General features: G+C 47.2%; 1 protein-coding gene across 2 annotated transcripts in view; it reads left to right on the top strand.

Annotated features, from left to right (window-relative positions):
* The window catches only part of dvl3b (dishevelled segment polarity protein 3b), a 121,342-nt gene that overhangs the window by 42,492 nt on the left and 59,040 nt on the right, over positions 1-19,810 (top strand). For both annotated transcript variants that reach the window (XM_078204544.1, XM_078204539.1), the window contains exon 4: positions 8,841-8,947. In XM_078204544.1, the coding sequence (XP_078060670.1) occupies positions 8,841-8,947 (107 nt within the window). The remainder of the gene's footprint in view (positions 1-8,840; positions 8,948-19,810) is intronic.

The raw sequence follows: 19,810 nt of genomic DNA on the forward strand, positions 1-19,810 counted from the left end.
CGAACAGGTGCCGGAGTGTGGCCACTAGGGGATTTTCACAGTAACTTCATCACAGTCTTAATGTAAGCTTTACTTGTGACAGTAATAAATAAACTTTAAATGAAACCATTGCAATTGTTGTAAAAACCCATCTGGTTCACTAATGTCCTTTAGGGAAGTTGTCATTACCTGGTCTGGCCTACATGTGACTCCGGAGCCACAGCAATGTGGTTGACTCTCAATCGTTCTCTAAGATGGCTGAGCGAGACACTTGGGACTATTATGAATGGGCAACAAATGCTGGCCCAGCCAGCGATTCCCACATGCCATGAATTATTAAAGAAAATGGATAGTTGTTTCAAAGTGCCAGAACAGATGTGATGGGATGAAGGGCTTCCTCCTGGTGTGGTATGACCTGCAGGCTTACTCGAGATCTGTTATTGTGATGTGAATCTGCAACTCTCCCCCACAGATTCCTCGCCCCCCCCAAATTCCTCTCGCCCCCCCCCCCAGATTCCTCGCCCCCCCCCCAGATTCCTCGCCCCCCCCAGATTCCTCGCCCCCCCCCAGATTCCTTGCCCCCCCCAGATTCCTCGCCCCCCCCCCAGATTCCTCGCCCCCCCAGATTCCTTGCCCCCCCCCCAGATTCCTTGCCCCCCCAGATTCCTTGCCCCCCCCAGATTCCTCGCCCCCCCCAGATTCCTCGCCCCCCCCAGATTCCTCGTCCCCCCCAGATTCCTCGCCCCCCCCCAGATTCCTCGCCCCCCCCCCAGATTCCTCGGCCCCCCCCCAGATTCCTCGGCCCCCCCCCCCAGATTCCTCGGCCCCCCCCCCAGATTCCTCGCCCCCCCCCAGATTCCTTGCCCCCCCCAGATTCCTTGCCCCCCCCAGATTCCTCGCCCCCCCCCCAGATTCCTCGCCCCCCCCCAGATTCCTCGCCCCCCCCCCCAGATTCCTCGCCCCCCCCCCCAGATTCCTCGCCCCCCCCCCCAGATTCCTCGCCCCCCCCCAGATTCCTCGCCCCCCCCCCAGATTCCTCGCCCCCCCCCCACAGATTCCTCGCCCCCCCCAGATTCCTCAACCCTCCCTCCAGATTCCTCACAAACCCCCCCCCCCCCCTCCCCCACATTCCCCAGCTCCCGTAGCTTGTGGGATGATCTGACGGGGCAGTGGTGGGATGGTGGCAGCTGATTTGAAAAGAGAAAGGTCTTTGAGCCCAAGTCTGCCCTGGACGGTGGAGTTTGCGAGTTGCTTTCTCCAGGCATCAGCTAATGGCTGAGTAATCAGTTAAAAGAAAAATTGCACGACAAAGAATTGGAAATGCATCCTTTCCCTCCTGTTTTTCTCGTGTTGCTGTGGTAACGTTCAAGGCCCCACCTGCCCCCCCCCCCCCCCCCCCCCTCCCCCCTCCCCAGGCACTGCTGCCTCTGCTGTTGCAGACTGAGGTCCAGGAATTTGCTGCTCTGCTTGCTGGCCAGTTTATACCAGTCATTATTGGATTAGGGAGAATGTGGTCCTTCTGCAGACGATGCTTTGTGCCCGAGATCCAAACCCAACGTTTATCTGATTACGTTACTTACGGAACTGGCCTGTTTCACCGCTGGGGGATGGTGAGTTTGTAATTAAAGAAACAGCTCCTGTGGCAGGGACTAAACTCGAGAACATAAAATCCAGGAACTGGTGTAGGTTTTACAACTCCTCAAGCCTGCTCCTCCAGTCAACACTACCGTGGTTAATCTTTTACATCAACCCCATTATCCTGGCCGAACTCCACGTATCCCAATTTCCTTATGCCGTTTTGCTGATCTCAGACTGGAATATACACAAAACCTTTTTTTACACAGTGAGTGATTAAGATTTGGAATGCAAGGCCATAGAGGCTTTCAAATGGGAATTGGATCATTTTCTGAAAGGGAAAGATATGCAGGGCTATGGGGAATTTCTCTTGCAGAGGGCCAGCAGCACATAGACAATGGGCTGAATGGCCTCCTCCTGTGATTCTGTAACAACGGATCGCTCGAACCCTCTGGGTTAGATCATTTCCACCCTGAGAAAATTTCTCCTCATCTCAGTCTTAAATAGTAGACCTCTTAATTTCCTCGAAATGACCTATAAAATAGTAAACCACACACTTATCCACGTTAATCTCCATCTGCCAAATTTTGGCCCTTTTACCTGACCTATCCAGATCCATTTGTAAACTTCTTATTTCTTTATTGCAACTTACTATCCCAACGATTTTAGTATCATCTGCAAATTTCGCTATGCCTTCATCCAAGTCATTGCATAGTGGTTAGCACTGCTGCCTCACAGCACCAGGGACCCGGGTTCGATTCTCGGCATGGGTAACTGTGCGGAGTCGGCACGTTCTTCCCGTGTCTGTGTGCGTTTCCTCTGGGTGCCCCAGTTTCCTCCCACAGTCCGAAAGACGTGCTGGTTAGAAGCATCGACCATGCTAAATTCTCCCTCAGTGTACACGAACAGGCACCGGAGTGTGGCGACTAGAGGATTTTCACAGTAACTTCACTGCAGTGTTAATGTAAGCCCACTTGTGACACTAATCCATAAATAAAAATGTAGATTGTAAATAGTTGGCACCCGAGGACCATTGTAGATCAGAAGTGTACACAGTGTTCCAGCTGTGGCCTCTCTGGAATGAAGTTTATTTGGCTTGAATTGAATATCTCCTTGAACAGCTGCCACTGTTTATTGACTGTCCTACCTTTCCGGTCCAGTCCACTTGGGCCAAATCTGTCGTCAAAGCAGCTCAAGGTGGTTAGTCTTAGCACAATGTGCTAAGGAATTCCTGCAGCGATATCCCAAGGCTGAGTTGAATCACAGTGATTAGCACTGCTGTCGCACAGCGCCAGGGATCCGGTTCAATTCCAGCCTCGGGTCACTGTCTGTGTGGAGTTTGCACATTCTCCCCGTGTCTGCGTGGGTTTCCTCCGGATGCTCTTGTTTCCTCCCACAGTCCAAAGATGTGCGGGTTAGGTGGATTGGCCGTGCTAAATTGACCCGTAGTGTCAGGGTGATTAGCAGGGTAAATATCTGGGGTTACAAGAATAGGGCCTGGGTGGGATTGTAGTTGGTGCAGACTCGATGGGCTGAATGGCCTCCTTCTGCACCGTAGGGATTCTATGAATCACAACCTTCCTTTGTGCTGGGTTTGACTCCAACCAATGGAGAGTTTTCCCTGATTTCCATTGACTTCAGTTTTGTCAGTCCTCCTTGATGCCACACATGGTCAAATGCTGCCTTGATGTCAGAAGCAGATGCCCCTCTGGTGTTCTTTTGTCCATTTTTCGACCAAGACTGTGTTATGGTTCCTGGATCAGAACCCCAGGGTATATTGCGAAGTCAGAATAGAGCCCGACAATTTTTTTTATTTTGGCATAAATATGAGGAAAGGAAGCTTCATCCCAGGTGTGATTCTACTGACAAATTTGAGATCTTTTATCAAAACAAGCTTTATTCATAACACAGTCTAACTGTAGCTCAAACAAAATGAAACAGTTTAACTCTTAACCATTGAACAATCTTTAAACATGAAAGAAACAACTCCAATTTCTAACTTCTAATACCTAGTTAGAGGAGGCGATGACCTAGTGATATTATCGCTAGACTATTAATCCAGAAACTCAGCTCAGTGTCCCTGGCAGAACCCAGATTGTCCGAAACCAGCCAGGAGCACCTAGGAATAGGTGAGTCTGGAGGTAATGAAGGCACGAATGAGGGCTTCAGCAGAAGATGAGTTCAGATGGGCAAGGTCAGGTGATGTTCCTGAAGTGAAAACATGCAGGCACAGTAATGGCACTAATATGAGGCTATGAACAGTCTGATAACTTGGAGATGGTGGAGGGGTTGAGGGAGATGGTGGTGAGGTACAGCTGAGTGTTCTCAGCGTATAAAACTAACGCTCTGCTTTCTGATGATGTCACTGAGGAGAAATGTGCCAGTGAGGAATGGGGGGGACGGGGGGGGGGGGAAATGGATGCATCCGTGAGGTACACAGAGTTAGCGATATGGGTGCAGGAAGAGACGCCATTGCAAATGGCTCTTTGGCTGTGATAAGTTAAATAAGAATGGAACCAGATGAGAACACGGGGTTAGAGTAAAGCTCCCTCTACACTGTCCCCATCAAACACTCCCAGGACAGGTACAGCATGGGGTTAGATACAGAGTAAAGCTCCCTCTACACTGTCCCCATCAAACACTCCCAGGACAGGTACAGCATGGGGTTAGATACAGAGGAAAGCTCCCACTACACTGTCCCCATCAAGCACTTTCAGAATCTCACTGGCGGTCCTGTCTGGAGACAATATACATTTCTTTAACCTGTGCCTAATGCTCCCTCCACTCACCTTGTCTGTATCTTTAAGACCAGATCAGCTGTAAAGATTCACATTCTAATCAGTATTCTGTAACTTGATTTTGTGTCTCTGTATGCCCTGTTCGAGAGCAGATATGCACTCTATCTGACGAAGGAGCAGTGCTCCGAAAGCTAATGGCATTTGCTACCAAATAAACCTGTTGGACTTTAACCTGGTGTTGTTAAAACTCTTACTGTGTTTACCCCAGTCCAACGCCGGCATCTCCACATCATGCCCATCAAACCCTCCCAGGACAGGTACAGCATGGGGTTAGATACAGAGTAAAGTTCCCTCTACACTCCCCATCAAACACTCCCAGGACAGGTACAGCACGGATTAGAACATAGAACAGTACAGCACAGAACAGGCCCTTCGGTCCACGATGTTGTGCCGAGCTTTATCTGAAACCAAGATCAAGCTATCCCACTCCCCCACATCCTGGTGTGCTCCATGTGCCTATCCAATAACCGCTTAAATGTTCCTAAAGTGTCTGACTCCACTATCACTGCAGGCAGTCCATTCCACACCCCAACCACTCTCTGCGTAAAGAACCTACCTCTGATATCCTTCCTATATCTCCCACCACGAACCCTATAGTTATGCCCCCTTGAATTAGCTCCATCCACCCGAGGAAATAGTCTTTGAACGTTCACTCTATCTATCCCCTTCATCATTTTATAAACCTCTATTAAGTCTCCCCTCAGCCTCCTCCACTCCAGAGAGAACAGCCCTAGCTCCCTCAACCTTTCCTCATAAGACCTACCCTCCAAACCAGGCAGCATCCTGGTAAATCTCCTCTGCACTCTTTCCAGCGCTTCCACATCCTTCTTATAGTGAGGTGACCAGAACTGCACACAATATTCCAAATGTGGTCTCACCAAGGTCCTGTACAGTTGCAGCATAACCCCACGGCTCTTAAACTCCAACCCCCTGTTAATAAAAGGTAACACACTATAGGCCTTCTTCACAGCTCTATCCACTTGAGTGGCAACCTTTAGAGATCTGTGGATATAGACCCCAAGATCTCTCTGTTCCTCCACAGTCTTCAGAACCCTACCTTTGACCCTGTAATCCACATTTAAATTAGTCCTACCAAAATGAATCACCTCACATTTATCAGGGTTAAACTCCATTTGCCATTTTTCAGCCCAGCTTTGCATCCTATCTATGTCTCTTTGCAGCCTACAACAGCCCTCCACCTCATCCACTACTCCATCAATCTTGGTGTCATCAGCAAATTTACTGATCCACCCTTCAGCCCCCCTCCTCTAAGTCATTAATAAAAATCACAAAGAGCAGAGGACCAAGCACTGATCCCTGTGGCACTCCACTAGCAACCTGCCTCCAATCCGAAAATTGTCCATCGACCACCACCCTCTGTCTTCGATCAGACAGCCAGTTACCTATCCAATCGGCCAACTTTCCCTCTATCCCACACCACCTCAGTTTCATCATAAGCCGACCATGGGGGACCTTTTCAAACGCCTTACTAAAATCCATGTATATGACATCAACTGCCCTACCTTCATCAACACACTTAGTTACCTCCTCAAAAAATTCAATCAAATTTGTGAGGCACGACTTGCCCTTCACAAATCCGTGCTGACTATCCCGGATTAATCCGCATCTTTCTAAATGGTCGTAAATCCCATCCCTAAGGACCTTTTCCATCAATTTACCAACCACCGAAGTAAGACTAACCAGTCTATAATTACCAGGGTCATTTCTACTCCCTTTCTTAAACAGAGGAACAACATTCGCCACTCTCCAGTCCTCTGGCAGCATCCCCGTGGACAGCGAGGACCCAAAGATCAAAGCCAAAGGCTCTGCAATCTCATCCCTTGCCTCCCAAAGAATCCTAGGATATATTTCATCAGGCCCAGGGGACTTATCGACCTTCAGTTTATTCAAAACTGCCAGGACATCCTCCCTCCGAACATCTATTTCCTCCAGCCTATTAGCTTGTAACACCTTCTCTTCCTCAAAAACATGGCCCCTCTCCTTGGTGAACACTGAAGAAAAGTATTCATTCATCACCTTGCCTATCTCTACTGACTCCATACACAAGTTCCCACTACTGTCCTTGACCGGCCCTAACCTCACCCTGGTCATTCTTTTATTCCTCACGTAAGAGTAAAAAGCATTGGGGTTTTCCTTGATCCGACCCGCCAAGGACTTCTCATGTCCCCTCCTAGCTCTCCTAAGCCCCTTTTTCAGCTCATTCCTTGCTAACTTGTAACCCTCAATCGAGCCATCTGAACCTTGTTTCCTCATCCCTACATAAGCTTCCCTCTTCCTTTTCACAAGACATTCCACCTCTTTCGTGAACCATGGTTCCCTCACTCGGCCATTTCCTCCCTGCCTGACAGGGACATACCTGTCAGGCAGGGAGGAGTACCTGTCAGGCAGAAGAAGAGTAAAGCTCCCTCGACACTGCCCTCTCCATGCTGTACAAATGTTTGCTTTGACAGATATGTCCATGTTTCTGGAATTGCTGGCTGCTTCCACCAGGGGGCAGTGAGCCAACACCGTTACAGAACAATTGGAAGATGGTTGCTCGGGCTGTAGGTTTGTGGGTTTTATTGAAAACAGTCAGAATTCATTTCACTCACCCTTACCTGATCAACGGACAAGTGTTCTTACACTTCCAACAGGGGCTTCAGATTCAGTACAGTTATTGTGTAGATGTTTGGGGGAGGGGGAATTCCAGATTTCCTTTACCCTTTAACAAGTGCTTCCTGATTCTGCTCTGATCAGCCTTGTTCTAATTGACTGGGTTCTCAGTTTGTTTCTTCACCCAGGGTATAGCTGAACTCACTCATGCCATTTACTGATCTCGTGGGCCTGAGCTGGAGGTGAGGTTATTAGCCTCGGGAGGGAGGGAAAGGCCTGGGTACAAATTCCTGGTCGTTGTCAGATGATCTCTAAACTGTTCTTATATTCAGTGGGAATGTCGGGATGAGGGCAGGATCTGGTTTGGATGTGATGCGCCCACGGATGCATAATTCATGGACCTTTGCTCTGTTAAAAAGAACAGGCACCTGGGTGAGGGAGTGAGGACTGTAAAAACAATGTTTAATGAAACCCATTCTGGAGTGAGGTAGCGATATGGAACGCAGTCTGTGTCAGATTGTCTGCAGATTGACCTGGAGTTGATCAATTCTAATCACTGTCTGCGCCACCAAAGCACCAGGCAGTGCAGAAGGAGGCCATTTGGCCCATCGAGTCTGCACTGACTCTCTGAAGGAGCATTCTACCCAGTCCCACTCCCCCGCCTTATCCCCGTAACCTCCTCTCTTTTCAGAGAGCGTTCTGACCATCTCCAGCAAAGGAGAATCGAACCACCTCCCCTTGGCTGTAACGGCATAACCACAGGGGTTCACCATTGACAAGACATTTAACTGGATCAGCCATCAACGTACTCTGATACAAAGTCTTGATAGAAGAAGCTGGTGTTTGGAGATGAGGAAATGCTGACAGTTCTCTGATGAAACTCTGCTACATTCTTCAAATGTGGTTCATCCCACATCTTGAAGAGTTCCCTTGAGATGCAGAGAACACGCTCCGAGTGGGAGAGATTTATATTTATACATGTAGGCTATTTATCCCTCACCGTTCAGGCCTCATTCCTTTCAGTATGAATAGAAAACATCCCATAAAGATAAATGTCTCCACCAGTCCTCCAGGTTTCATTCAGTGTGACTTAGTTCCCTTCAGTGATTGTGTGTGGGTGGCACGGTGGCACAGTGGTTAGCACTGCTGCCTCACAGCACCAGGGACCCAGGTTCAGTTCCCGGCTTGGGTCATTGTCTGTGTGGAGTTTGCACGTTCTCCCAGTGTCTGCATGGGTTTCCTCCGGGTGCTGCGGTTTCCTCCCACAGTCCAAAGATGTGCTGGTTAGGTGCATTGGCCGTGCTAAATTCTCCCTCAGTGTACCCTAACAGGTGCCAGAGTGTGGCGACTAGGGGATTTTCACAGTAACTTCATTGTAGTGTGAATGTAAGCCTACTTGTGACACTAATAAATAAACTTTTTACTTTACTTTATTGACTTAACTCCCAGGGACATAGGTACGGGGGAGGCCATTCGGCCCCTTGAACCTCTTCACCGTTCAATGGCTGGTCTGTGCCTCACGGTTTTTAACTGCCGTTGATTCCCTTGGGTAGAATCATACGGCACAGAGGCCATTTGGCCCATTTTACCTGTGCTGGATCTTTGAAAGAGCCATTTAATCAGTCTCACTTTGCCACTCTTTCCTCGAAATCCTGCAGCATTTTTAATGTTTTATATTTTTAATATTTGTTTTGATATATATCTAATTCTGCACTGTACAAACCTGCCTTCATCTGATAGTGCAGTCACATTGCCAGCAGTGACAGTGTGACTGAGCTGCTGACACCCTGAGTTTTACCCTGCGTGATACTTGCTGCGTGGTGATGATGTGGGATTCAAATTCGTGGCGCTCATTTTTATTTATTTTTCCCACAGCGCCAATGCAGCCGGGAGTCAGGACAACCTGGACAATGAGACGGAGACCGAATCGGTGGTCTCTTCGCGAAAGGAGCGGCTACGCCGGAAGGAAGGTCATGAACACGGTGAGTAACCCCTTTTGAGTGGGTGACAAGTAGTGAGGAAAAGACGCTCCCCACTAAGTCACCCCAAGCAGCACAGAGATGCCAGTGATTTACGTGGGATTTACAACCTAGAGACAGGCCATTTGGCCCAACTGGTCTATGATGGTGTCTACTCTGCGTATGGGCCACCCCCCATCACCCTCAACCCTTAATCATCTCACCGTAACAACATATAACATAATAAAGGCTTTATAGCTCTGAAAGGTATCGATAGAGAGTATTTCAACTACAGTAGCTGGAAAGAGCAGAAGTAGAGACTATCCTAAAATCCCTACTACTGAGTGCAGGTCCCACTCACCTGCACATTCCCACAGGGATAATGCCAAGTGCAGAACAGGATCAGGAGCTATTGCCCATGCCAACACTATCATGAACCCCATTCCTGGTCCAGGTCGGATCAGCTACCTCTGCCCAGTTTAAGAGCCAGACCCTTAGCAGAATCAAAGTCAATGGGAGTTGTATTGACCAGGAAGGCAGCTGGTCATTGGATCCCATCCATCCCAACCCCAGGACATCACTGCAGGATATCCCCAGGGCGACATCCTCAGCCCAACAATCTCCAGCTGTTAGTCAATGACATTTCCAGTGTCATAGGGTTAGAAATTGGGACATTGACTGACGATTGCACAGCGGTCAGTACCATTCTCCACTCCTCAGATAGTGAAGCAGTCTGTGTCTGCAGACAGCAAGACCTGGACAATATTCAGGCTCGGCCTGATAAGTGGCAAGTAACATTGGCACCACGATCTTCTTTATCCAGGTGTTTGGGGAAAGGTTTAGAGGAGATGTGCGAGGCAAGTTTTTTTACATAGAGGGTGGTGAATGCCTGGAATGCGCTGCCCAGGGAGGTGGTGGGAGCAGGTACAATAGCGGCATTTAAGGGACAACAAGACGAATACATGAATGGGATGGGAATGGAAGGACACGGACTCTGTAAGTGCATACGGTTTTCGTTTAGGCAGGCATCCTGATCGGCGCAGGCTTGGAGGGCCGAAGGGCCTGTTCCTGTGCTGTACTGTTCTTTGTTCTTTTGTTGTAATTAGAATGTGGAATTTTCCACCCCATGATGTTGTTGAGGCAAATAGCAAAGATGCGTTTAAGGCGAAACTAGGTATGTACCTGAGGGAGAAAGAAATAGAGGGATATGTTGATAGGGTGAAATGATATAGGATGGGACGAGGCATATGTGGAGCACCAACAACAGCATGAAGCTGTTGGGCCGAATGGCCTATTACTGTGCTGCAGGGTGGGGGGAAGGGGGTGCAGGTGTTAATGCGCTTCCACCAAATACTGTGCGCTGGTGCAGCAGTTCTCAATGTATTTGTGAGGAGTGGGGATCAGGGGGTGGGGTTCCACCACTGCCAAAGTTGAATATTCTTGCGTGATCCCAAACTAATTACAGATCAAGCCTAAGTCAATCGTCCAAGAGAAAACTATTGCGTCCCCATGGTAACATTCAGTTAGGACAGGTGTATGAGGAGAGATTGAGTCGGTTAGGATTGCATTCGCTGGAGTTCAAAAGAATGAGGGGGGATCTCATAGAAAACTATAAAATTCTAACAGGACTAGACAGGGTAGATGCAGGAAGAATGTTCCCAATGGTGGGGCTGTCCAGAATCAGGGGTCACAGTCTGAGGATACAGGGTAGACCATTTTGGATGAAGATGAGGAGAAATTTCTTCATCAAGAGATTGGTCAGCCTGTGGAATTCACTACCACAGAAAGTAGTTGAGGCCAAAACATTGAATATTTTTGAGGTGAAGGGGATCAAAGGATGTTGGGGGAAGGTGGGATCAGGCTGTTGAGTTGGATGATCAGCCATAATCGTAATGAATGGCGGAGCAGGCTCGAAGGGCTGAATGGCCTCCCCCCTACTCCTATTTTCTATGTTTCTATGGTTCTTAAACATTATAACAATGTTCATTGGCTGTAAGTCCTTTTGGACATACTGACAGTCTTGCTTTCCAGGGTTTTTATCTCAAATTCTCTATCTGAGAATACATTCCATCCATTCATGATTTCCTACCTCTCTCTCTCTCTCTCTGTCTGCTTCTTTGAGACACTCCTTTAACTTATCTCCTTAATTCAACTTTTAATCAAGCCCACATCCTTCAGCCCCCATCGGTGGCCATGCCTTCAGCTGCTGAGACCATCAGGCCTGGAATTCCCTCCCTGAACTTCTCCATCTCTCTCCTCCATTGAGAAACTCCTTAAAACCCGGCCCTTTAACCAAGCATAGAAACATAGAAGATAGGAGCAGGAGGAGGCCATTCGGCCCTTCGAGCTTGCTCCACCATTCATCACCATCATGGCCAATCATCCAAATCAATAGCCTAATCCTGCTTTCTCCCCATAACCTTTGATCCCATTTGCCCCAAGTATAGAAATTTCGACCTAAGCACAGAGTCATAGACATCTGTATAACTTCATTAACTTTGTAGCATTTTGGGATGTTTTAAGGTGATGCAAGGTACTGTATGAATGTCCTTTGCCCTTAGAAAATGTCCTTTCTAATCGAGGGACACTGAGAACTCTGGTAGCTCTCCGAGTATTGTCACGGCTGAGTTCGTTCTTCATCTGCGCAGCACCGCTGCTTATTGACTTTGTGACGATCAGGGTGTTCAGTGAATCACGCAGTCACCGAGCTGTATTCACCCCACTCCAATGTATTCCAGTCCAGTGACCTCAAACCAGGCAGGTGACCTCTCCCATGTTTCTCGTTTCCCGTCTCCTGGTGTTTATGCAGTTGTCGGGGAGGGATGGGAATCCCCGTGACTTATTTGTTAGCACTAATTGTTGTTTCATGGCCTCCACTGGTCTGTTAAGCACCGCCCCGGGGAAGGGGTCAACAGCACTGATCACGTTGCAAATGGAATTTAACCCTGCGAAGTGTGAGGTGATGTATTCTGGGAGGACTAACAAGGCAAGGGAATACACAGTGAGTGGTCGGACACTAGGAAGTACAGAGGACCAGAGGGACCTTGGGGTGCATGTCGCTAGATCTCTGAAGTTTAAGTTTATTTATTAGTTTCAAAAGTAGGCTTACATTAACATCGCAGTGAAGTTACTGTGAAAATCCCCTAGGTAGCAGGACAGGTGGATAAGAAGGCATATGGGATACTTGCCTTTATGAGCCGAGGCATAGAATATAGGAACAGAGAGGTTGTGATGGAGCTGCATAAAACAGTCATTAGGCCGCAGCTGGAGCACTGTGTGCAGTTCTGATCTCCACATTATAGGAAGGATGTGATTGCACTGGAGAGGGTGCAAAGGAGATTCACCAGGACATTGCCTGGGGTGGAGTGTTTCAGCTATGAAGAGAGGCTGGTTAGGCTGGGGTGGTTTTCCTTGCAGCAGAGAAGGCTAACGGGGGGGGACTATATTGAGGTGTATAAAATTATGAGCGACGTGGATAGGGTAGATAGGAAGAAAGTTTTCCCCATTGTAGAGGAATCAATAACCAGGGGAGCATAGATTCAAACTAAGGGGCGGGGGATTTGGGGAAAATCTTTTTCACCCAGAGGGTGGTGGGAATCTGGAATTCGCTGCCTGAGAGAGAGAGGTAGAGGCAGGAACCCTCACAGCATTTAAGCAACATTTAGATGAGCACTTGAAACACCATAGCTCACAATGCTACAGACCTAGTGCTGGAAAATGGGTTTGGAATAGGTGCTTGATGACTGGCACAGACGCGATGGGCTGAAAAGCCTCTTTCTGTGCTGTGAATCTCTATGACAGAGGACAGAGACTTGTTCTCAGAACTAATAACCAGGAAGAGGAGGCTGGCTTCGTAACTCCTTACCCATCCCCCTTTACCCTTCTCCCCCTTGACCGCTGGATACTGATTGGAAGCAGAAACCCTGGTTTTTGTTTGAGAATTGAGAGGTGGAAATCTCCTTTGCGAATGGTTGCAGTCCATGTGGTGTTGGTGCACAAACACACTGCTTCCGGTCGGAGTTTGATGTAACTGAGAGGTTTGCTGGGCTGTTTCAGAGGGCAGTTAAGAGTCATTCACATTGCCGTGGATCTGGACTCACCGGGTATGGTAAGGATGGCAGGTTTTATTCCCTTTTTTATGACATTCTGGCAGTTTCATGATCATTAATAATACAGGCATTGTATTCCAAATTTATTAATTGAATTTATATTCCCTGATATGCTGCTGTGGGATTTGAACTCCCGTCTCTGGAACATTAGTCTCGCCTCTGGATTACTGTTCCAGTAACATTCCCACTATGCTGGTCCCCTTGTTCACTCACTCCTGAGATTAGTTAACTCTGTACAGCCCATAAATCAAATTATTGTTGCTCTGTGTAAACCCAATACAACCTGATTTATATATTAGGAGAGAGGGGAGGCGTTCATATTTATTTCGGAAAAGAAAGAAGAAAGCTTTTATTCATCACTTTTCACAACTTCTGTGCGTCCCCAAATGTTTTACAAGCAGTGAGTTGCTTTGAAATGTATCCATTGCTGTAAAGTAGGAAGCAGCAAATTCCCAGAGCAGGCAGTAAAGGCAAATGGTATGTTGGCCTTCATAGCGAGAGGATTTGAGTACAGGGATAAGGATGTTTTGCTGCAATTGTATAGGGCATTGGTGAGGCCACACCTGGAGTATTGTGTGCGGTTTTGGTGTCCTTATCCGAGGAAGGATGTCCTTGCTATAGAGGAAGTGCAGCGAAGGTTTACCAGGCTGATTCCAGGGATGGCAGGTCTGTTAAGTGAGGAGACTCTAAGTCGGTTAGGATTATATTCACTGCAGTTTAGAAGAGTGAGAGGGGATCTCATAGAAACTTTAAAAATTCTAACAGGGTTAGACAGGTTGGATTCAGACAGAATGTTCCGGATGGTGGGAGAGCCCCGATCTAGGGTACAGTTTGAGGATAAGGGACCTTTTAGGACTGAGGTGAGGAGAAATTTCTTCACCCAGAGAGTGGTGAATGTGTGGAATTCACCACCACAGAAAGTAGTTGAGGCCAAAACGTTTTGATTTCAAGAAGAAATTAGATATAGCTCTTGGGGCTCAAGGGATATGGGGGGGAAGGGTGGGGGGGGAATCAGGATATTGAATTTGATGATTAACCATGATCGAAATGAATGACGGAGCAGGCTCGAAGGGCCATGGGATCATTTAGCTGAGGGAGTCCTCAGTCACATCAGAAACACATCACCTCCTTCAGTGCAGCAGGTACTGCACTTTGTGCTCGAGTCTAAAATAATACACCTCTTCTGTGACACCCTAGCAATGTTGCTGCCAAGGTTGTTCCTTGCAAGCAATAATCAGCAAGCAAAATATAATTTTTCAGCGCACTAAATTCCCACTTAGGAGAGAGTGCGGGGATGGGCACAGCGGACATCTCATCCACTTAGAATTTACAAAAGGCACAATAGATGCAAAGATAGCTATGTGCTGTATTTACAGGGGAGGCAATGGTATAGGGATATTGTCACTTGTTATCCAGAGACCTAGGGTAATGCTCTGGGGACCCTTGTTCGAATCCCACCACAGCAGTTGGTGAAATTTGAATTGAACAAAAAAAATCTGGAATTAAGTCCAATGATGACCATGAAACCATTGTCAATTGTCAGGCCATTGAGTGTCTTTAAGACAGAGATAGATAGGTTCTCGATTAATAAGGGGATCAGGGGTTATGGGAAAAAGGCAGGAGAATGGGGATGAGAAAAATATCAGCCATGATTGAATGGCGGAGCAGACTCGATGGGCCGAGTGGCCTAATTCTGCTCCTATGTCTTATGGTTTTATGGTCATAAAAATAAAACCTTATCTGGTTCACTAATGTCCTTCAGGGAAGGAAATTTGCTGTCCTTACCCAGTCTGGCCTACATGTGACTAAAGATCCACAGCAATGTGGTTGACTCAAATGGCCACTCCATTTTCAAGGTTGCAACGACACCACTGCCGTGGGTCGGATCTCAAACAATGACGCGACAGAGTACAGGAATGAGGTAGAGAATCTGGTGAACTGGGGCGGCAACAATAATCTCTCCCTCAATGTCAACAAAGCAAAGGAGATTGTCATCGACTTCAGGAAGCGTAAAGGAGAACATGCCCCTGTCTACATCAATGGGGATGAAGTAGAAAGGGTCGAGAGCTTCAAGTTTTTAGGTGTCCAGATCACCAACAACCTGTCCTGGTCCCCCCATGCCGACATTATAGTTAAGAAAGCCCACCAACGCCTCTACTTTCTCAGAAGACTGAGGAAATTTGGCAGGTCAGCTACGACTCTCACCAACCTTTACAGATGCACCATAAAAAGCATTATTTTTGGTTGTATCACAGCTTGGTGTGGCTCCTGCTCTGTCCAAGACCACAAGGAACTACAAAAGGTCGTGAATGTAGCCCAGTCCATCACGCAAACCAGCCTCCCATCCATTGACTCTGTCTACACTTCCCACTGCCTCGGCAAAGCAGCCAGCATAATTAAGGACTCCACGTACCCTGGACGTTCTCTCTTCCACCTTCTTCCTTCGGGAAAAAGATACAAAAGTCTGAGGTCATGTACCAACCAACTCAAGAACAACTTTTTTCCTGCTGCTGTCAGATTTTTGAATGGACTTACCTTGCATTAAGTTGATCTTTCTCTACACCCTAGCTATGACTGTAACACTACATTCTGCACTCTCTCCTTTCCTTCTCTATGAATAGTATGCTTTATCTGTATAGCGCGCAGGAAACAATACTTTTCACTATGTTAATACATGTGACAATAATAAATCCGATCAAACCATTCGGCCCATCATTCTTGTGCTGTGTTAAATGCAATGTAACAAGTATTTGATTTATCTATAACAACAATCATTTATCCATCACCTTTAGTCAGGTGAACATTTCAAGGAGATTCACAGGGAGCGATTATTTTTTAAAAACGTTGATGAAGGAAGGTTTTGAAGTTTTATAATAAAGTTTAAAGTTTATTTATTAGTGTCACAAGTAGGCTTACATTAACACTGCAATGAAGTTACTGTGAAAATCCCCTAGTCGCCACACTCCGGCGCCTGTTCACATACACTAAGGGAGAATTTAGCACGGCCAATGCACCTAAAGGAGTATCTTAAAGCCGGCGAGAAAGATGGAAAGATGTAGGGAAGGAATTTGAAAGCTTAGGACCTAAGCAGCTGAGGAGCTGAGGAGGTGAGAGGGGAGAGATACAAAAGGGTCCAGAGGGGCAATTTTTTCACTCAGAGGGTGGAGAGTGGCTGGAACGAGCTGCCAGAGGCGGTGGTAGAGGCGGGTACAAATTTGCATTTTGACAGTTACATGGGTACGATGGGTATAAAGGGACATGGGCCAAATGCGGGCAGTTGGGACTAGCTTAGTGGTAAAAACTTGGCGGCACGGACAAGTTGGGCCGAAGGGCCCGTTTCCATGCTGTAAACCTCTATGACTCTATATGACCGCCAGTTGCGGAGTAACAAAAGTCAGGAGGCCAGAATTGGAGGAACACAGAGATCTGGGAGGGTTCTCGTGGTAGAGGAGGCTACACCATCCAGAAACATCAGGATATGGTTCCAGCAAGTGCAACAGTCAATTATCTCCAGTGAATAACCAGCTGAAGCGGCTGCTACATAATTCAGGTCTTTTAGCTGGGTTCAGTTACCTATTTTCACATTTAATTCCGAGTTTTAGTCAATAATGATGGTAAATTAATGTATCCTTCGACCATAAAGGAACAGGACAATACAAAGAAAATTCCAAGTGCTGGCAGATATCTTGTGATTTTTAACTAGTTAGATTTACCATATCTTGGCTGGAGTTCTCCGGCTTCGCCCGCGGCTGGGAATCTCCGGTCCCACGGCTGTGAATGGAGGTTTGGCTGAGCACCAAATTCTCCATCCTCGCTGGAAACAGTGGCGGAGCGTGCGAGGCCGGAGAATTCCGGCCCTTCTATCCTCAAGGCTGAGTCCGGTTTGAGCCAAATGAAAGCCTACAGTGCATTCGATCTCACTCAAACTAATCAGGGACAGTTAGAATCCGTTTGGATCACGAACGTATCTTGGGGATGTGCTGGTTCTCCTGTGTATGGTTGGTGTTCTTGTTTAAGCAGAGGAGATGGGAGCAGTAATCTCAAATGACCAGCCTGCCTCTAGGATGAGACAAAGACATTCTCTGAACAAACATGAGGGACTATGAATTGAAGTTTGCTGCTGACACGCAGGCAATTTAATAGTTCACTGCATGTGGTGGATAGGCTCCTGAGCTAACATTTCTCTCTAATTACTGTAATTGTTCGTTAATTGTGGATTTACACCTAGTCCTGACAGAAGCCTTTGACCTGTATAAAGTTACTTTATTTCAGCAACGAACACAAAACTTTGCCTCTTCTTCCTGAACGGATTAGATTCACGACATTATGTAAGAACTAAACTTCACAGTATCACACAGCACAGAAGGAGGCCATTTGATCCATTGCGCCCATGCTAGCTCTTTGAAGGAGCGATCCAATTATTCCCATTTGCCCTCTGCTCGCTTCCCCCACAGCCCTGAACTTTTTGCTTCCTCCAGTATTTATCCATTTCCCTTTTGAAAGTTACCATCCAGCCTGCGTCTACTGCAATTTCAGGCAGCGCATTTCTGATCACAGCGACTCCTTGCTCTTGTTTTGCCAAAGACCTAAACTTTTCACCGACACGACCGTCACTGAAAACCGTTTCTCCTCATTTCATTTTTCATCACCCTTCACAATTTTGAATGCCCCGATTAAATCACCTCTTAACCTTCCAGATTCCAATAAGAACAGTCCCAGTATCTCCAGTCTCTCTGCCAAAGTGAAGTCTCTCATTACCGATCCCATTCTGGTCAACCCTCTGTGTACCTTTGTGGAGGAATCCTTCATTCCCTCAAGTGCAAAAGCATTCAACAATTCTATATTAGCCACTATTGGAAAGGAAGCAGCTACAGATTTAATCTCCTGTAAACAAGTTTTCAAATGTTGCAGAGTTGAGAGCAATGGATGGTCAACAATGTACATCTCAATCCGATTTGGACAAGGAAAGAACATGCATCTTTGATGTCCATGGTACATCACTAGGGCCCAGATTGCCTGATCTCCGGAGAGTCATATGCTGGAAATGTGCTGGGGACTCCTCGGATGGCCCCACCAACATTTCTGTAGGAATTGCCCAGGAAGTTTCAATTTCCTTTGGGCAATTCCTACAGAAAGGGGGGCACGGTGGCACAATGGTTAGCACCGCTGCCTCACAGCGCCTGGGACCCGGGTTCAATTCCCGGCTTGGGTCTGTGCGGAGTTTGCACGTTCTCACCATGTCTGCGTGGGTTTCCTCCGGGTGCTCCGGTTTCCTCCCTCAGTCCGAAAGACGCGTTGGTTAGGTGCATTGGCCATGGTAAATTCTCCCTCCGTGTACCCGAACGATGATCAGCCATGATCAAAATGAATGGCGGAGCAGGCTCAAAGAGCTAAAGGGCCTAGTCCTGATTCTAGTTTCTATAAACAGGCGCTGGAGTGTGGTCAATAGGGCATTTTCACGGTAACTTCATTGCAGTGTAAGCCTACTTGTGACACACATAAAATAAACTTTGAAAACTCTTCCCTTCCTGTTCTCTTCAGCTTTCATGCTCCCCCCAGCCCTGTCTCTCCCTTCCCATTCCCCACACCCAGAGAGCTACTGGGATGATGATCACATGTTGATTCCCCTGCTTTGGTTAACTCAACACGGACTGGGACTCAAGTCTGGAATTTTTAGGATGAATTTATATTACTTGCATGCTATTCAGAGAGTTTTCTCCAGGATCTGTGATGCAGGCAGTTGAAACGCGGGACTTGTCCCATTTCCTCGTCACACCCAGCTTCGTACTGCTCCTACTGTAGGTCTCTGGCTTCTGCTGCTGTGAGCCGTATGTGTTAGTGACCTGAGTTCGATTCAGGTTGCTTTGTGTACCACTGGTGACAGACGCCCCCACAGGATCAGCTGAACTCCTTTGACAAGACAATTAAATTGAAGTCTTGGGGAGGAACCTGTTCCCAGACAAACAGTCAAGCCTGGGCGAACATTGCCGGGTTCTGGCCGCTCCACTTACACTTCAAAGCTCTCATACTCCTTAATGACCAGGATTGATTCAGTCTAAACAGAGTTAAGGTGAAGCGTCCCACTGTAATTTAATAGTTGGGTAGCTCCACCTATAGTCTGCATTCCTCCAATTCTGACCTTTAGAGCATCCCCCAACAACATCATTCGGTGCACCATTGATAGCCGTGTCTTCAGCTGCCTGTAAGAAACATTTAGATGAGCACTTGAAACGCCACAGCATACCTGGCTCCAGATGGGCAGTAAAACTATGTGCGGGATTTTACAATCCCACTTGTCCCGAAACCATAAAACCCCGCCTGAAGTCAATGGACCTTTCCATGGTCCGCCCCTTGCGCACTCTGATTCCCTTGGCGGACGGGATGGTAAAATTCCAGCCCATGACTCTAAGCTCTGGAACGTTTTCTGTGCCTCAATCTCTCCTGTTTTCAAACATTCCTTAAATTCTACCTTTTTGACCGAGTTCTTGGTCACCTGGACTGAAACATCCCAGGGTGTTTCAAAGGAGTGTAAACATACAAACCTTGACAACGAGACACAATAAAGGTGCTATAGGAATGTTCAGGGCGGTTGTTACAATCTATATTAATGACTTGGATACACGGATAGAAGGTACTATAATCAATCTGCACATGACACTAAAATAGATGGGATAGTAAGTTGCAATTAGAAATTTTCAAATGGATATCGATAGGTTAGGTGAGTGGGCCAAAATGTGGCAGCTGGAGTTTAACATGGATAAGTGTGTGAGGGTTATAC

The sequence above is a fragment of the Mustelus asterias genome, chromosome 3 (assembly GCF_964213995.1).
Source record: "Mustelus asterias chromosome 3, sMusAst1.hap1.1, whole genome shotgun sequence".
Lineage (NCBI taxonomy): Eukaryota > Metazoa > Chordata > Chondrichthyes > Carcharhiniformes > Triakidae > Mustelus > Mustelus asterias.